The sequence below is a fragment of the Cavia porcellus genome, unplaced genomic scaffold (assembly GCF_034190915.1).
Source record: "Cavia porcellus strain 051 isolate PalLab524CR breed Dunkin Hartley unplaced genomic scaffold, mCavPor4.1 scaffold_1, whole genome shotgun sequence".
Classification (NCBI taxonomy): domain Eukaryota; kingdom Metazoa; phylum Chordata; class Mammalia; order Rodentia; family Caviidae; genus Cavia; species Cavia porcellus.
Genome location: NW_026947484.1, coordinates 141,900,415 through 141,915,001, shown reverse-complemented (window position 1 = coordinate 141,915,001; position 14,587 = coordinate 141,900,415). Strand labels below are relative to the sequence as shown.

At 35.7% G+C, this 14,587-nt stretch overlaps 1 protein-coding gene across 1 annotated transcript in view; it reads left to right on the top strand.

The window, feature by feature from the left end:
* Rnf115 (ring finger protein 115) overlaps positions 1-14,587 on the top strand; it is an 88,692-nt gene that overhangs the window by 68,741 nt on the left and 5,364 nt on the right. Inside the window, exon 5 of the mRNA XM_063256858.1 lies at positions 13,539-13,610. Coding sequence (XP_063112928.1) covers positions 13,539-13,610 — 72 coding nt within the window. The remainder of the gene's footprint in view (positions 1-13,538; positions 13,611-14,587) is intronic.

Genomic DNA, 14,587 nt, shown 5'->3' with positions numbered 1-14,587 from the left:
ACAGATTTTCTAATGTAGTGTCAGCACCATAAGATTTGAGTAAAAACTGCTTTGACAAGGAGCATTAATGTACTAATACCTTAGTGGAATTTGTTTCTAATCTTTAAGTTAGGATTTTTGCTTCTTTTGAAAAGGGGATTGGTCTTTAATTTTTTTATGTTGTCATTAGTGAATTTTGGAGTCAGGATGATATTACTGTCATAAAATTAGTGAGAGCCAGGTGTGGCAGTGCATGCCTTTAGTCCCAGCACTCTGTGAGGATTAGGCAGGATGTTGATTGCAAATTTGAGACCAGCCTATGCAATTTAGCAAGACCTTGTCTCAAAATAGAAATTACAAAAATGGGGGATCCTGGGAATGTAGCTCAGTGGGAAGGCCTTGTGTTCATTTCCCTAACAATAACCAAGAAACAAAACACTAGAGAAAATTGCTCTTGTGGTTGAGAATAGTTTTTGTTTGTTTTGTTTTGGTGATATTGGGGATTGAACCCAGGACCTTTACAGGGAGCTACACACTTCAGACCATTTTTTATTGTGAGGCAAGGTCTTACTAAGGTGCTCAGGTTCTAGGGTTTGAATTTGTGATCCTTCTGCCTCACCCTCTCAGAGCTGGAATTAAGATGCATGCCACCATGCCCAGCTTGGGGATGTTTAGATAATGTAGGGAATTATTTATTCTTTAAAGGTTTATGAATTATTTGTTAATCTATCTGAGACAGATCTTTTTGCTCATTTTATGACAGTAATGTTACCCTGATACCAAAACTCAATGACAATAGAGTGATTACAAACTTAAGTTACTTGATGATTAATGGTCCAGCATGGTATTTTATTCATCTCTATATTCCTAACTTCTAGCATAGTATATCTTTTATAGTACATATCAAACATTCATTTTAATTAATGGATTATTATATTTCTAAGAAGGGTATGGAGCATATGAATTAGTAGTAATAACAGATAAGAGTATGTACTGAAAACTAGTCTTTAAGTCTTTCACCGGTAAGTCTTCACCATATGGAGAAGATATTGTGAGGATCTCCATTTTATAGGGAAATGTGAGGCACAGAGAGGTTAGGTAAATTGTCTAAGGGCATTAAGGCAGTTAAATATATGGTGGAGCCAGTATAGTACAGAAATGAAGACGTTTATATTTGATGGGATTGTATTTAGAAATAGATACTTAGAATTTTTTTTAGCAATATCTTATAGTCTTCCCCACACCTCCACTGTTTTCTTCCTGTTTTTTAAGCAATTAAGCATTTTTCTACCTTTCTCAGAAACTTAACTTTCAAAGCACATATGTATGTAAGTATAATTTTTTTCTTTCATGGAAGTGTAAATACAGCATAGCGTATTTGGGGACATTTTGCTCTACACAATTAACAAATCTGCCTAGATCATTCATATATTTGTTATCACTTTATAGTACATAATATATCAATCTGTTTTGAAAGTAGGTAACAATTTTTATGCTTTACAGATTTAAAAGTTTTTTATTGTGCCGCCTTCTTGATAACAATTTGTTCTATTAGTTTTTAAGTATCAGTATAATATTCTAGTTTTTTTGGTAAGCTTTCAACCGTGGTTTCCATGGGCTAGATCTCAGCCTTCTGTTCATCTACTGACTTTACTGTGCACAGAGTACTTTGTATTTAACAAATCAGATGTCAAATATTAACCTTTATAAATTATTAGCATGTTCTTGTCACCAATCTAAAGACTGTCCCTGAAATTTTATTTCTGTTGGCCATTTCATTGGTGTAAATGAAAACTTTTTTAATATAAAGTATAAACTTTATTCATTTATTCTGAAAATATTTATTAACTGTGCCTAAAAAGTTTGCTTTGCTTTTGATATACAGCTTTCCAATAGTAATTTACCCAGGTATAATCATTTTATCTAACTGTAAATAAATTTGACTTGTGCCAAAAGATCGTTTTATTAATTTACAGGTGGAATTACTGTATTTCATTGATTGTAAAATTCATTTCTGCTTTTCTGTTTGGACTTCTCAGATATGGAGAAATAAAAGTAATGAGGTTGTTGTTTGGTGTATGTAAAATCAACAAAGGAAAGTGCATGGTCTTTAGGAGAAAATTCATTCATATTGTGATGATGCCTAAGGAATTGTTAATATTTTTATCTTAAATAATTTTTAGAATAGGAAATCATTTATGCTTGTTAGTTTTTTCCCATTTGTCTATATTAGATATTACCAACACACTCATACTTTCCAGACAATGGAGATTACCACAAAGAGGCAGTAGAAATAGTTTGCATTTATTACATTAAAGCTCATCTTCATTTTAGTGTACTATACTCAGTTCACATTTGTGGGTTTTTCTGTATTTGTTTGAGATAGGGTCTCACTGTTTAGCCCAGGCTGGCCTTAAACTCACATGGCAATCCTCTTCCCTCAGCCTCTCAAGTGCTGAGATCACAGGTGTGTGCCACTGAACTTGGCTTAACATTTTTTATTAAGGTTGCATTTTAGTCTCCTTCCCTGATATACAAAGGAAAGACCTTTGATTTTAGCACTACTCTGTCTTCAGATCGCTTCATAAGACACAGTACATCTTGGAAGGTTTCTGACATATCATATTGTCAAAGTTAATCCTAGATTCTGGGACCACAGTTTCCTTATACTGATCACACCTCAAATTTTGAGAATTAACTTTTTTGATTGTTGTTGTTTTGATTGTTGGAAAAAAATGTTAGTTTTTTTTTTAATTAATTAGAAAGACGGTGTTACCCATACTTTCCCTCAGTCTAGTATTAGGGATAGACCCCAGGAGCTCTCTGCTGCTGTGTTACCTCCCCAACCTCTTGGTCCCCCCCTTTTGGTACCAGGAATCAAACCCAGGATGTTGCACTTGCCAGGCAGGCATTGTGCCACTGAACTGTATCCCCAATCCCTCCTTTGAAGTTCTTGAAGCAGAGTCTCACTAAGTTTGCCTTTTAAGACTTAAACTTGCTAAGCTTCTGCCTGAGTTTCCCTCAACTGGGACTATGGACATGTGACACCACACTTATTTGTCAGTTATACCTTGATGTATAATTTCAAATGTCTTTTTAAATACACACAGATGATACCTACATCTTTATAATTGAAATAGGATCAATCATATTAACATTTTGTATAAACTTTTACACCTTAACAAATTTTATATCTTAACAGATATTTAGTTTACATCCATTTGTGGCATATCTAGAGGCCTCTTAGCTTATTCAATAAACACTTCTTTTTACTATGTGCCAGATGACATTCTAGATGTTGAGCATTCAATAATGAACAAAGCTGGAAAACTATTGCCTTGTGCAGTACAAGTACCTAGGAGGCAAGATAGATAAGCAGACTAAGCAGTGTTAAACAGTAGTAAGTGCTGTGGGGGAAAAGGCAAGGGAGATAGTAAATGTGTGTGTGTGTGTAAAATTTCAGAAGCATAGATAGGAAATGTGGAGTGGGAGGTGATGTTTCAAAGCATGGTTAGCAAACACCTTAGTGAAAAGGCAGTTGAGTAGACAGGAAGTTGAGGGTTTAGACTAGGCATGTGTCAGTAAGAAGAGACCATTATGGAGCAGAGTGAGCATTAGGAGGTGAAGTCTCAGAAAAGTTTCTGGATAGAGGAATGAGGAAGGAGAGGATACTAGATCGTGGAAAGAATCACGATCTAATTGGTCATTGAGAGGATTTTTAGTACAGTGTTGGTCTAGGTCTAATTTATGTCTTTAAACTGATGATTCTGCTCTGTTGAGAATAGAATGGAGGCCTGCAAGGATAGGGGCAGGATCAGAAGCAGAGAAACAATTTAAGAGACAGTTGCATTAAAGCTGGAAGTACTCTTAGTTAAGAGTAGTAAAAAATGGTTTGATTCTAGATGTAGTTTGACAATAAGTATTATAGGATTTACTGATAAGATGTGTGATGTAATAGAAAAAAGTTATGGGTGACACTGAAGTTTTTGAACTGAGTAATTAGAAAGATGAGCCACCATCAGCTAACATGGGGAAATCTTGGAAAAACCATTTTGGAGGAAGACATTAGAGTTCATTTAGTTTGGGACATAATAAATTTAAGGTGGGGGCCAGGGATTTAGCTCAGCGGCCTAAGGACCTGCCTGGCAAGTGCTAGGTTTTGAGTTTGATCCCTGGTATCAAAAAACAAAACAAAACAAAACATAAGACAGCAACAACAATAAATTAAGGTGGTTATTATAAATCTAGGTGAAGATACTGAAAAAACAATTGTCTTGGCTGGAAATAAAATTTGAAAGTTGATTCCTGTATGTGTGGTATTTTAAGTTGTAAATGGATGAAATTGCCAAAGAAATGAGATTAGAAAATAGTAGAGAAGGAGGGGAGTGGAGAAAAGGGGAACACTAGGGTGTGTGTCTAATCCTTGTATGGGTTGATTTTCCTTTTCTGTGAGTTGCTAACATTGAAATCATACACTACTTTTCTGTCCCTCAATTTCCAAACAGCAACCTAAACACTTACTGGAGTTACTCTGAGCAGTCAGGTACTGCTAAGAAAACATAGAGCCAACATCTGTCTTCCAAAGAGTAAGCAACAAAAAGAGGAATCATCAGCTGATCAGTTGCTAGTGAGGTCTGTAATGGGTCTGCTGAGCTTTAAGGAACTAGGCTGTTTCTCATACTTGACTACCATTTTTTAAAGCATGTGATAATTTACTCTTGACACTAGCAAGTGGGAAGTGGATGGGTGGGCAGAGTATATGACTTAGCTAGTGCTGTGTAACAAATTTAGTAGCATACGACAACATTTATTATCTCAAGGTGGTTCACTCACGTGGGTATTGACAGGGAGTCTCAGCTCTTCATCATGTGAACCTCTCCATAGGCTTTTGGATGTTTCCATTCTTGGCATGTTTCCATTCTTGGCAGGTACACTCTTCCAGAGTAAGTGATTCAAGAGACACAGAGGAAAAGAAATGAAATCACAATGTCTTTTTGTATATCCTACTTTTATACCTTAATCTGTCATTTCTGCCATATTTTGTCTGTAAGAAGTTACTAAGTCCAGCCAACAAAAGAAATAAAATTTAAATTCCATTTCTTTAAAGGAGAACATTAAATTTTGTAGATATATTTTTAAACAATCACATTTTGCCCTGTTGTCACAAATTGTTTACCCTTCTTCCATGAGTAAAATACACTTACCTCTCAAAATCTATTTGTGGAATGTCAGTTTGAAATCTAGGTGGTTGCCCTTAAACGTAGGTTCAAGTGTGGGTGAGGCTGCTTGGATATAGGTCCTCTGCTACAATTACTTTTGTTATGCAGATTTGTACACCAAAGTTATCTGCCTACTATGTATACCCAATAAACAATACAGAGAAGTGGACAGTGACTTTGTAAACACTTCTAGACATTGCTATTTTAAAAAAGACAATGAGAGACAGAAAAACATTATTTGTATTAACAGCAATTCTGGTACTTTTCTGAACAAATATTGGAAGTTTTTTGATTAAGACTTACTCTGATCAGGAATTCTTCTCGGTGGCTCTTGATTCCTCTGTCTGATATCTTGACCTAATCTTACTACTCGTTTCTTTTTCCAGGAAAAGTAGTTCATATTTTCAGCTACATAGTTTTCGTAGCTTGCTTTCCAGCAGAAATTTAAAGGCTCAAAGGCTTCATTTTGTGCCATCTGCAGCTTTCAGCTTAAACCTGCAGTGCTTTTTAGATCTTTTTTTTTTTCGTCTTTTTCATTTTTATTGGTACCAGGGATCGAACTCACGACTGCCTGCTTGCAAGGCAGGCGCTTATGCCGCTGAGCTAAATCTCCAGCCCCAAAACTTTTTAAATTAAATTTACTGGTACACTTTTAATACACATAAAGATGTTACTCATCTTAGGGAATTAGTACCTGTTCATAATATATTTTGGTTTTTCTTTTTTCCCCATCCTCCAATCCTTCCCTTCCTTTACAAAAGATTTATTTCTATTTTCTTCCTTCTAATCTCTTTTTTTCCTCTTTTCCCTTCCTTGCCTCTCACCACCCTGCTTCCCATTTGAACATTTTCTTCCTATTTCCCAATATCAGTCATCCATTGTGATCCTTATTTGTGCTTTCAATTTCTCACACAAGATAAACAGTAGTTTTTAAATTACTTCTTCAGTTTCACTGATGGATACTGGGTTATTTAGAATTTTTGTATTTTTTAGTCTCAGTTGCATTAGTTTCTGCTCTGATGTTTATAATTTCCTCCCTCTCACACACTTGTCTTTTTCTGGAAGTTTAAGATTCAACCCTTGATTGTTTTTTTCTGATATGGAAATTAACCACTATAAATTGCTGTCATGGGATTGCTTTCACTGTGTCTCATAATTTCTGATATGTTATATTCCCATTGTCATTTAATTGTAGAAACTGTTTAATTTCTTTAATGAACCATTGATTAAGATGGTGTTATTTAATCTTTTCGTGTTTATGCAGTTTTTGTGGTTCCTGTTACCATTAATTTCCAATTTCATTGCTCTATGATCTGATACCATGCAAGGTATAATTTCAATTCCTTAAGCTCCCACCTTTTTTTTTTTTTTTTTGAGACAGGTTTTCACTGTGGAGTTCAGGCTGGCCTTGAACTCACTTTGTAGCCCAGGCTGGTCTTGATCTTGCAGCAGTACTTCTGCCTTAGCTTCCCAAGTGCTGGGTTGCATTGTTCCCCTTAACAAGTATATAGTGATCTTTGTCTAGTCTGGTAAGTCTTAATTTGAAGTCTACTTTGTCTGCAAATAGAATAGCTACCCCTGGTTTTCTCTGGGTTCCTTTCACATGGAGTATTGTTTTCCATCCTTTGACTTTCAGCCTGTAAATTTCTTTTTGCATTAAATGTGTTTCTTGTATGCAGCATATTGTTGAGTCTCCTTTTTTTTTTTGTCTTTTTATCGGTACCAGGGATTGAACTCACGACCTCACACTTGTAAGGCAGGCTCTTATGCTGCTGAGCTAAATCCCCAGCTTGAGTCTTATTTCTTGATCCATCCTGTTAATCTGTTTGTTTTGGTTGGTGGATTGAGACCATTTACATTGATGGTTAAAACTGATATTTATTGACTTATTTTTGTCATATTATTTTCCTGTTGTTGATTTCCTTTCTTTCTACTCTGTTTAATTGCTTACCTTGCCTAGTGGATTCATTCTTTTGGGATTTATGGAATTGTTGTCTTTTTCTAGAATATTCTTCAGAATTTTTTTTTTTTTGAGTGCTAGTTTGGTGGTCATGATTTTCTTTAGGTGTTCTTTATCCTGGAATTATCATATTTCCTCATCAAGTTTGAAAGATAATTTTGTGGGGTACATCATTCTGAGTTGGAGGTTGTTTTCTTTTAGTCCTTGAAATTCTTCACACTCTCCTTGACTTAAGGTTTTCTTCGAGGAAACAGCTGTGATTCTGATGGGCTTTCCTTTATAGGTGATTTGTTTCTTTTTCCTAACAGCTTTTTCATATTCTGTTCTTGTGCTGAATTTCTGGTATCTTGGCTATTATATACCTTGGTGCAGTTTTTTTTGTTTTTTTTTTTTTTTTTTGTTTGTTTTTTCTGGTCATGGTTAATTGGAGTTCTGTATGCCTCAGTTACCTATGTAAGGTTCTTTTTCCGTGTTTGGAAAGTTTTATGTCGTTACTTCCGTGAACAGGTTCCTTTGTGCTAACTTTAATTTTTTCATTGATTTCTATCAATCTTGTGTTACTCTTCTTTGCATCATCTGGCAGCTGTTGGACTGATTTTTCATGGTCCCTTGATGTTTTTAAGAAGTGTTTTGTTTGATGATCATTGACCACAAACCTGTCTGCTGCACTTGATATTCTATCCTCATATTGGTTAATGCATATACTTTCAATGGGATTTTTGATCCCCTGGGTAACTGAATCTGTTTCATGTAATGCAGTTCTTTCTTAAACTACTCTCTTTTTTAAAAATTTGTTATCACTCTGGATTCACTAATTGTGTTCTTCATTATGATCATTATCTGTTTAGTTATCTGTGAAACTATTTATTTTTTCCTAGAGCCTCATTTATTTGCTTTTTTACTTCTGCTGCTTTCATTTGAGAAAATTCAGGTGAATGGCTTTTGATTTCTTTCGTCCCAATCCCAGAGATCTGGGGTTACATCTTGTTTTTGGTTTTCTCATTTTCTGTTTTTTAAAATTTGTTTTCTGCATTGATGCTTGTGAATTGCTTATGGTAGGTAACTTTGTTACTAGTACTGAGACCTTCTTAGTATATAATTACTTTTCAGAGATGTCTTCTAGTTGTTCTAGCTGGCTTTTGGCTTTTGAGCCTGTCCCAAGAGCCTGCCTCTTCAATTTATTAGATATGAGAAGTTGCTGCTGATTTGGCCTAACACCAGTTCCTTGGTACTGATCTGTGATTTTGTTTATGACCTTCAGACAGTATAGAACAACTATGTTACCTTGGCTAAAGTACTAACAGTAAGTAATAACAATAGCATCAAGTATTATCTAGAAAATAACAAACTGTAGGAACTGTTAATTTGCCACCTTATTCCATGGGTACAAGACTTACATAACAAAATCTAAAGCAAATTTTAAAAATTATATACAGTGCATACCCCTTCAGTAGAGCAATTTTACCCTCGGGAGAAAAATTAAAAGGCTTAAGGGAAAAATTAAAAAATGAATAGAAGAGAAAGAGATGAGAATCAAGGCTAAAGGACAAGAGAAAATCAGTCAAGCTTTGGGAAACTGGTAAAGAAAACAGAAGAGAATGAAAGAAGAAAAAGACAAAAGGAACTAAATGTAACCAAAAAACTAAATTAAAAACAATGTTCAGGGCAGGGGATTTAGCTCAGTGGCATAAGCATCTGCCTGGTAAACGCAAGGTCATGAGTCTATAATTTCAAACCTGTGTTTGTCTTCTGAGGCCTACAGTTTTGTGGTAGTGTTCAGTTCAGGATCCCCACCATCTCTCCACCATACATCTCCACCATCTCTGGTATACAAAAGAGGCAGTTAAGATTTTTCTCAGCATTTGCTTAAGTTCTCATCCCTAACTTCCTCAAAAGCCCATTGTGCTTCTATTGTTGTTTGTTGTTGTGTTCTGTTTTTTGGGGGGAGAAGACACTGGAGGTTGAATCTAAGGTCTCACACATGCGAGGCAAGTGCTCTATCACTAAGCTACATCCTTATATCCTTGAAGTGTTTTGTTTTACAGTGCTGGGTGTTAAACCCAGGGTCTTGAGCTTGCTAGGTAAGTGCTGTGACATTGAGCTATGTCTCCCGCACTTTTTAAATGTTATTTCAAGATAGGTTCTCACTAAATTCTCCAGATTGGTTTCAAAGTTGCAATCCTTTTGCCTCAGCTTCCTCAATAGCTGGGATGTACAGGTTTGAAGCATAGCATCAGTCCTCTCGTAACTGTTTCTTCAGTTGTTCTCTGATGCTTTCCTCAAAGTCCTTACACTTTATGCCTGCTGCTGTGTTCCAGAGATAGTCTCATGTTTTAGGTTTTTATTATGGCAGTACTAGTTTCCAGGTATCCAAATCTACAGTAATTAATTATTACTGTATAACAATTTATCCCAGAGCTTAGTGAGTTTAAGAAATAAGCATTTATTATCTCATAAATTCAGTGGGTCAGGAATTTAGGAGTAGTTTAGCTAAGTGGCTCTGGCCCAAGGCCTTCAAGAGTCAAGATGTGGGCCATTGCAGAAGTCATCTCCAGGACTGAGCTCACTTTGTAACCCTGATCAAACATAGAGAAGGATTTAACTAAGAATTACAGGCCAATTTCCCTAATGAACATTGACATAAAAACCCTCAATAAGATATTGACAAACAGAATGCAGCAAATCATCAAGAAGACTGTACACCATGAACAGTGGGATTCAACCCAGGAATGCATGGATGGTTCAACATAATGTAAATCCATAAATGTAGTACACCATATTAACAGCCAAGGACAAACATCATATGATCATCTCAATAGATGCAGAAAAAGCTTCTAATAAAGTCGAGGATCCATTCATGATAAAAACTCTACAGAAAATTAGAATAGAGAGTCTTTTTCTCAGTCTGATAATAGCTGTGTATGACAAACCAACAGCCAGCATCATAATAAATGGACAAAAACTGAAAGCTTTCCCTCTAAAATCAGGAACAAGACAAGGAAATCTGCTGTCTCCATTGTTATTCAACATAGTTCTGGAAACTATAACTGGAGCAATTAGGCAAGAGAAAGAAATACAAGGAATAAAGATAGGAAAGGAAGAAGTTAAACTATCACTATTTGCAGATGACATGATACTCTACTTAGAAGACCCCAAAAACCCCACCAAAAGACTTCTAGAGTTAATAAGCAAATTCAGTAACATAACTGGATACAAAGTCATACCTTTTACAGTAACATCCAAAAAATGAAATACCTTAAAATTAATTAAAGGCGATAAAAGACTTCTACATTGAAAATTACAGTACTCCAGGGGCTAGGGATTTTAGCTCAGTGGTGTAAGCACTTGCCTGGCAAGTGCTAGGTTGTGAGTTTGATTCCCGGTACAAAAGAAAAAAAAACCTACAGTACTCTGGAAAAGGAGACTAAAGAGGATACTAGAAAATGGAGAGCTAGCTTATGCTCTTGGGCAGGAAGGACCAATATAGTAAAAGTAGCCATACTTCAAAAACGTTACACAGATTCAATGCAATCCAATCAAAATTCCAATAGCCCAACTCACAGAATTAGAGGAAACAATCCTAAAGGTCATCTGGAGCCAGAAGAGACCTAGAACAGCAAAGGCAATTCTGGGCAAGCCAGACAAGAAAGGGGCATCACAATCCTTGACTTGAAATTACACTATAAAGAAAAATTTTTTTTTACTATAAAAATTTTTTTAAAAACCCAAACCTGAAGATCAGTGGAACAGAGTAGAAGATGCAGAAACACTAAAACACCTTATCCTTGACAAAGGTGCCAAACACATTCACTGGAAGAAAGAGCCTCTTTAATCAACAGTGCTGGAAAAACTGGCTCTACACATGCTGAAGATTAGAACTGGACCCATATGTTTCACCATGCACTAAGCTAAAATCAGAATGGATCAGAGATCTTAATATTAAAGCAGAAACATTAAATCTTCTGGAAGATAGAGTAGATAAAACTCTTGAGGACATTGCACAGGAACTATCACAAAGAATCAACAACTGGGATCTCACCCTATTGCAAAGCTTTTGCACATCAAGGAAATCACCAATAGAGTAAAGAAACAACTTACAACATGGGAGAAAATACTTGCCAGCTGTTCCTCAGACAAAGAATTACTATCAAGAACATATAAAGAACTCAAAAAAAAGTCAGCCCTCTTGGATTTAAAGACCCAATCCAAAAATGGGCATCTGATAATGAATGCACACTTCTCAGATGGAGAAATACAAACAACAAACAAATATGTGAAAAAGTGTTTAGCATCATGGGTCATTTGAGGGATGCAAATTAAAGCAGCACTGAGATTCCACCTCACCCTAGAAAGAATAGTTACTATCAAGAAATTAAACCATAACAACTGCTTGAGAAGATGTGAGGAAAAAGGGGCTCTTCTCTAACTGTTGGTGGAAATGCAGACTAGTGCAAAAACTGTGGAAATCAGTGTGGAGATTCCTCAAAAAACTTAAGAGTTCCCATTCCCCTTCTGGTTATCTTCCCAAAAGAATTAAAAACATCATATCACAGTGATAATATATGCACCCATTTTATAGCAGTACGGTTTGTAATAGCTGGATCCTGGAAACAACCTAAATGCCCATCGACTAAGGGATGGATTTTAAAAAATTATTCAGCCATAAAGAATGATAAACTGATATAGGCAATTCTATTAGAGATAGCGGGAGGCATTATAGTAACCATTGTTGATCACCTTGTATTATGTTTTTACATTATCTATTATGTCCACCCTTTTGACTTGACTGATTCTGTTCTGTTATGTCACATTTGGTTTTACTCTCTTCCAAAAAAGTAATAAGAACCGTGGGAGCAATGAAACCCAAAATGTCTAATAGTCAGGTTACAAAAGAGAAGAAAAGAAAGTGCTCCAAACTATATAACTGCATGTATAAGATAGAAAATGATATCACAGAGTTTTATTGGATCAATGAACAGAACTGTTTGCAGTATCATTGATGGAATGTCCACTTTACAAGCTTTAATTTTGTGACTTGAACAATTATTTCTAAGATGACAATATGTAATCCATTAACTAGTGATTTCCTACTGTTCATTTTTTTTCTGTAAATCTGTATAACTTGTACCCTTTCCCTGCTTTTTTTTTCTTTTCTCCTTAAATAAAATTAAAAAAAAAAAAAGAATGATAAACTGGACACTTTCTAGTAAATGGATATAACTTGAGAACATACTAGTGAAATAAATAAGACACATTTGTAAGCAGTGTATTGTTTCATTATTGTGAGAAGCTGAAAGAAAAACATATATGTGTATGCATATGTACATAAAAAACAGTTAAGATTTACTACTGATTTTCTCTGAGTTTGCTGCAAAGAAAGATTTGTATTCGTATTGTTCAGACAATTGAAGGCAGATGTCTTGTGTTGTAGGTGAATGATTTAGGGATGACAATGAGCAATATATGTATCATTGTTCCCCCTGATTAATGTACTTTTAAAATTTCGTTGTAGTTTTTTTTTGTTCTTTTTTCTCTTTTCATCTATGAATAAAATGGATTTGAAAAACATAAAAATTAAAAAAATAGGCCTTATAATCACAACACAAAAAAATAATACCAGAGAGGAAATAATACACTAAACTATTGTTGAACTTTAGTAGCAGGGAAAGTCTAATACTGTTAGTTACATTGACCTAATAAAATAGAAACTAGGGAATTACAAGTGTATATTCAGATCACAGGCAATACAACAACCCAATATCTCTTTGAAAAGTAAAAAGACGTAGGGGCTGGAGGTTTAGCTCAGCAGCATAAGCGCCTGCCTTGGAAGCAGGCAGTCGTGAGTTCGATCCCCGGTACCGATAAAAAGGAAAAAGACAAAAAAAAAAAAAAAAAAAATAGACCCAACTCAAGGATAAAGAAATGGGTACACGGAACATCCTAAATGTTCAGAATGAGAAGTACAAAGCATATGTGTTTGTATGTGTGTTAAAGTCATCTGAAACACCATAAAATTATTCTCCTACTTATATTTTTTAAAAAGATCCTTTAAATGCTATACAAAAATGTAGTTCAGAATCCTACTGGTTCAGCATCCCTTGTATTGGTCAGTACTAGAGAACCGGGAAACCTAATTTGAAAAATGTCCTGTAGCATCAGGTTCCTTTCTAGCCTAATTCACAAAAATTTTGAATCTATACTATGGCAAAGCTCACATATAATGATAATAGCACAGTCTCACAGCACTAGGTAGTAGACTGATTTCTGTTGTTCTCTCTTGTGTAATAGTCAGTGGAAAGTCATTGTGGTTGGGAAGTAGTTGATGTCATGGATAGCTATACTTCTATTGTCTTACCTAATTTTCTTTTCTCCTCTAACAGAATAATACAACAGATCTTTGCAGGATTCTTTGCAAATTCTGCAATTCCTGGTTCCTCACATCCTTTTTCTTGGTAAGTTAACTAATTGCTACCTAGCTTATCCTGCTAGAGTAGCATCATTTTAGGTGTTATTTTCTGTGCTATAGAGAAAAAACTAGGTAGGTGAGTATGTGGCTATGACTGGAAGCTTATTAGATTACCGTTGTCTGTGGAGCTTGAACTTAATCAGAACTTTGTTTTTTATGGTTCAGGCTTTGGAGCACCCCGCCCTGCCCCTCATGGTCTGAATGTTGTATTGAGGCAGGGCGTGAGAAAGTACCTGCTAGGCTTGGCATGTAATTTGTGGGTTTCTCCTTTAGATCATACTGGAAGATTTTATTCCTTAAGCTTTTCTGATGTGGAGGGTTGGGGATGTGTAGCTCAGTGGTAGAGGGCTTGTCTAGTGTGTACAAGGCTCTGGGTTTGATTCCCAGCATGGCAAACGAACAATTTCTGAAGTTGAAAACAACACTCTTACCTTTCCTTTTCAGAAAAAGCAAAAGCCTGTAACTCGGTATCAGAGTGATGCATAAGTAGAGTAGGGTTTAAAGATGGAATTTCTTCTTGTATGGACAATTATTTGCTTCTTTTGAAGGGTTCTTTACTCAGAGGGACCTCAAGTCCTTCCCCATACTTCCCCCATTTCCCAGCCTTTATTTTGAACTAGAAACTGGACCTTAGTCATCCAGGGTACTGCACCAACAGCATCAAAATAAAAGATTGTGCCAGGTTCCCTTTCATAATTGCCCTGAGTTACGATTCAGAGAGACTGCTGTGGCTGCTTTTCTACTAGAAAGTTTCTCATTGTTCAGGACCACGGGTCAGCTTCTTGGAGTGAGGGAAGTCTGCTATAGAATTGGCCAGCCATGAAGGAAAAACTCTTCCTTAAAAAGCAGCTCCATTTATATAAGTGTGCAGAGAAAAGAAACTTTTGTTTATGAACAGGCAGCAAGTCACTTCCTCTTGTGTGTCATGTGGTTTATTTTAGATAACTTCACATTGTGTGTTCT